Below are 3,390 nucleotides of genomic sequence, written 5' to 3' on the forward strand. Positions count from 1 at the left end.
TCGCGATTCCCATTTAGCCGTCCGTCTATTTTTCATAATGGTGAACGCAAACATAACCAATCACAAAGCGACTTGTAGTCATGTGACCAGTAGTGACACATATAATTCATGTTGTATTGGAACGAAAATTGAAGAGATCTGGAAATTTACGAACGTGAAATCTATGTTAATAATCATGCCACCGAAGAAAACTGATTTATTTTCCAAAGATATTGAGTTTACATTGATCAATCTAGTAGAGTGTAGACCTATCCTATGGGATTGTACATCTGAGCTCTACAAAAGAGTAGATCTGAAAGAAGAGGTTTGGGAAGAAGTGGCCCGTTCTTTAGGACCTCGCTTCTCAGGTAAATATTGTATTATATATATTAATGTAGAAAAAAACAAATTAAGAAATTATTTCTATCAATAACTAATACATAACATAGTACATAACATAGGTTATGTATTGATTTTGTGTAGTTTTCAAATTAACACATCTGTGTATAATGCAAAAGTTAAAAGAGTTTATGTGTACAAATAAATTGCATGCCTTTAAAGTAAAATGTCCTCTTCTTTTGTAGGGTCTATTGTAGCAAGCAGATTTAAAAGTATGAGAGATACTTTCATGTCAAATTTGAGAAGAGTGAAAGAGTCCAAACGCAGTGGAAAGGGCACTGCGGATATTTATATTCCAAAGTGGCCTCTGTACGATCGCTTAAAGTTTTTACAAAAGGCAGCAGTTCAGAGTGCTTCTATCTCAAATCTCACTATTTCCTCAGAGAAACCTGATGATACTATGTCACAGATAGAGGAACAAACGTCAAATGAATCATTGACACAGTGGCCACCATGTATAGCGGAAGAGGCTCAAGAAGAAATTGTTGCTGAGAAATCTACAGTTTTAAATGTTTATTATGACTCTACGGAAGTAAGACTATTGAAATAGTGCTTTGACAACGTTTGAACATATTTTATTGAGAAATTAGTACAATAAAATTATTTGTTGCAGCAATTTATGATTCAACCAATGGAAGAGTTGTCCGATAATTCCACAGATTTATCAATATCTTCTAGAAGTGTTGCAAGCACAAGCCACACAGTAAGTTGAAGCAAGTTGTTGATATTATAAACTTCCAGAATATTAACCTCTCCTCATGGAATATTTTGTATTCACAGCCAGCAGCATTAACAAAGCCTTTATCATCAGTTCCCAAAATACAAGATGCTGAGAATCAGATGTATATTAAACGAGGACAGGCTAAAAGAAAGTCTGACACTTTAATGGAAGAAGCAGTTGGTGCTATTAAAGTTTTGTGCAAACCGGAACCAAAAACTACACTTGATGATTCATCTACACCTACTGACTCTGCTTTTACATTAGGATCGTTTATCGCAGCAAGATTGCGTCAAATGACACCTGATCAGCGTAAACTGTGTGAAAATGAAATATTAAAACTACTGTCTCAGTTTTAAAATACATATATAACATTTTTTTCTAAACATAATACAATTAAAAATACCTAATTACCATTAATCTAGTAAGCAACTATGCGTTTCAACATATAGAGAATGTTATTTTTAGTTTGAACATACAGATTTTATTTGTTTTATTTTATTTCTTTAGACTTGATAGAAAGATTATAACCTTTACTCATATTATAGCCTTTACTCATATTAAATGTTATCTACTGATATTTCTTATGTTCATAATAGAAAAATAAAATTAATCCTTTGTTTAAAAAAAATACAAATATTGTTTATTTATAAATATTTAATTTCCAAATATATTACACTGTAGTAAACACAAAATAGGAAGTTCCACAAAAGTATATTAATTCAAAAGTATATCATTTATCAATGAATTGCTTCATCTTGCCATGGTACTCTTCCAACGTTATTGAAATATTCACATAAAGTCTCTCGCATTTGCAAAGCAGCAGAAGCATGGCGGTTGCCTCCTTGATGTTGCAACTGTATTAAACCTTGTCCTTGTGCTCTTCGCCAATCTCCATATTGGAACTGACCTGTCATTTCATTTTCCATATCAATGTATCCTGGTGGAGTATACATTATACGGCCTACACTGTGAGATCTCAACATGTTATGAAGACAACAAATGGCCAGTACAATATCACGAGCATCATCTGGGTCATATCTCATAGGAGATCTGAGTATATTAAATCTGCTGACCATAACGCCAAATGCGTTTTCCGAACATCGTCTTGCTCTAGACAATCTGCAATTATTAAATGTAGAATTTAATTAATACTGATTTATAAAAAAAACACCTATTTCTTTACTTTTATTTGTAGTTACCTGTAGTTATAAATTCTTCTTTCCTTTTTGCCTGTACATTGTTCTTTAGGATAAGGAATAAGCACATTTGTAGATAGAGCAAAACCTTCATCTCCTATAATCACATAAGAAAAATCCTGCTCGGTACCTGGTAGAGGGCTTGGTGGAGGTATATTAATGTCATTTTTCTGCAAATGATGTTTTAGGGTACATTTATTCCATATTCCTTTGTCAGATACTCGCCCATTTGTGCCCACATCAACAAATATAAATCTGAGTTGAGCATCCACAAGCCCCAAAAGCACAATACTGAATGTTTCCTTGTAATTAAAATATGAAGAACCAGACTGAAGTGGAGGATCTATCAGACAGTGTTTACCATCCATGGCACCCAAGCAATTCGGAAAATTCCATCTTTGCATATAATAATGAGCAATTACTTTCCAAGCTAATTCACTGTCGGGAAATTTAAGATGTTTTTCTTGCAAAACAGAAATGAGGGCACAACAAGTATCCTTTATAATTCCTGATATAGTGCTTTGCCCAAGACGAAAATGATAAGATAATGATTCTTGACTTTCGCCTGTACAACAGACAACAGAATTGTTTCATAATGGAAAATAGGTAAAATATGTAACTTGCTTGAAACAGACTTGTTCTACAACCTGTTGCTAAATGACGTAATGTCACAGCAAGCCTTTCTGCAGGTGAGATACTTTGCCGAAGGTGTGTATCCTGTCTTTTAATTAATGGGCTCAATTTTTCCACAAGATCTTCAAACATATCTGGGGTCATACGAAGACATCTGATAGAAAAATTTAGTATTATTGAAAGCGATTAATTAACGATTTATAGTTAAATCACATTCTGTTGATTATATTATAACCTATACATAGTCACAGAAAAAAAGATTTTATACCTACCTGCGATACTTCTCTGGATCTTCTAGTTGTAACTCCAAAAAAAGATTACGGAAACAACCTTTTTGTGTCCTTCTAGCTACCCATGGTTTAACCCATATTCTTTTCTTACGAAATGCTTGTCTCTCTTTTTCATGCCTCAAAATTAGAAACATCAAAATAGCGCAAATTCTTTTCTTCCTGTACCGATCCA

General features: G+C 33.4%; 1 protein-coding gene across 1 annotated transcript; it reads left to right on the plus strand.

Moving 5' to 3' along the window:
- Positions 1–1,408, plus strand: LOC112466398 (the record flags this gene model as incomplete). The annotated part of the gene is made up of 4 exons (XM_025034461.1): positions 1–347; positions 564–910; positions 992–1,081; positions 1,159–1,408. Coding segments are annotated over exons 1-4 (997 nt in total), but the record flags the coding sequence as incomplete, so codon positions are not given.
- Between the last annotated feature and the right edge of the window lie 1,982 nt (positions 1,409–3,390).

This window comes from Temnothorax curvispinosus, unplaced genomic scaffold, assembly GCF_003070985.1.
Source record: "Temnothorax curvispinosus isolate PA1 unplaced genomic scaffold, ASM307098v1 QBEX01016143.1, whole genome shotgun sequence".
NCBI classification, from domain to species: domain Eukaryota; kingdom Metazoa; phylum Arthropoda; class Insecta; order Hymenoptera; family Formicidae; genus Temnothorax; species Temnothorax curvispinosus.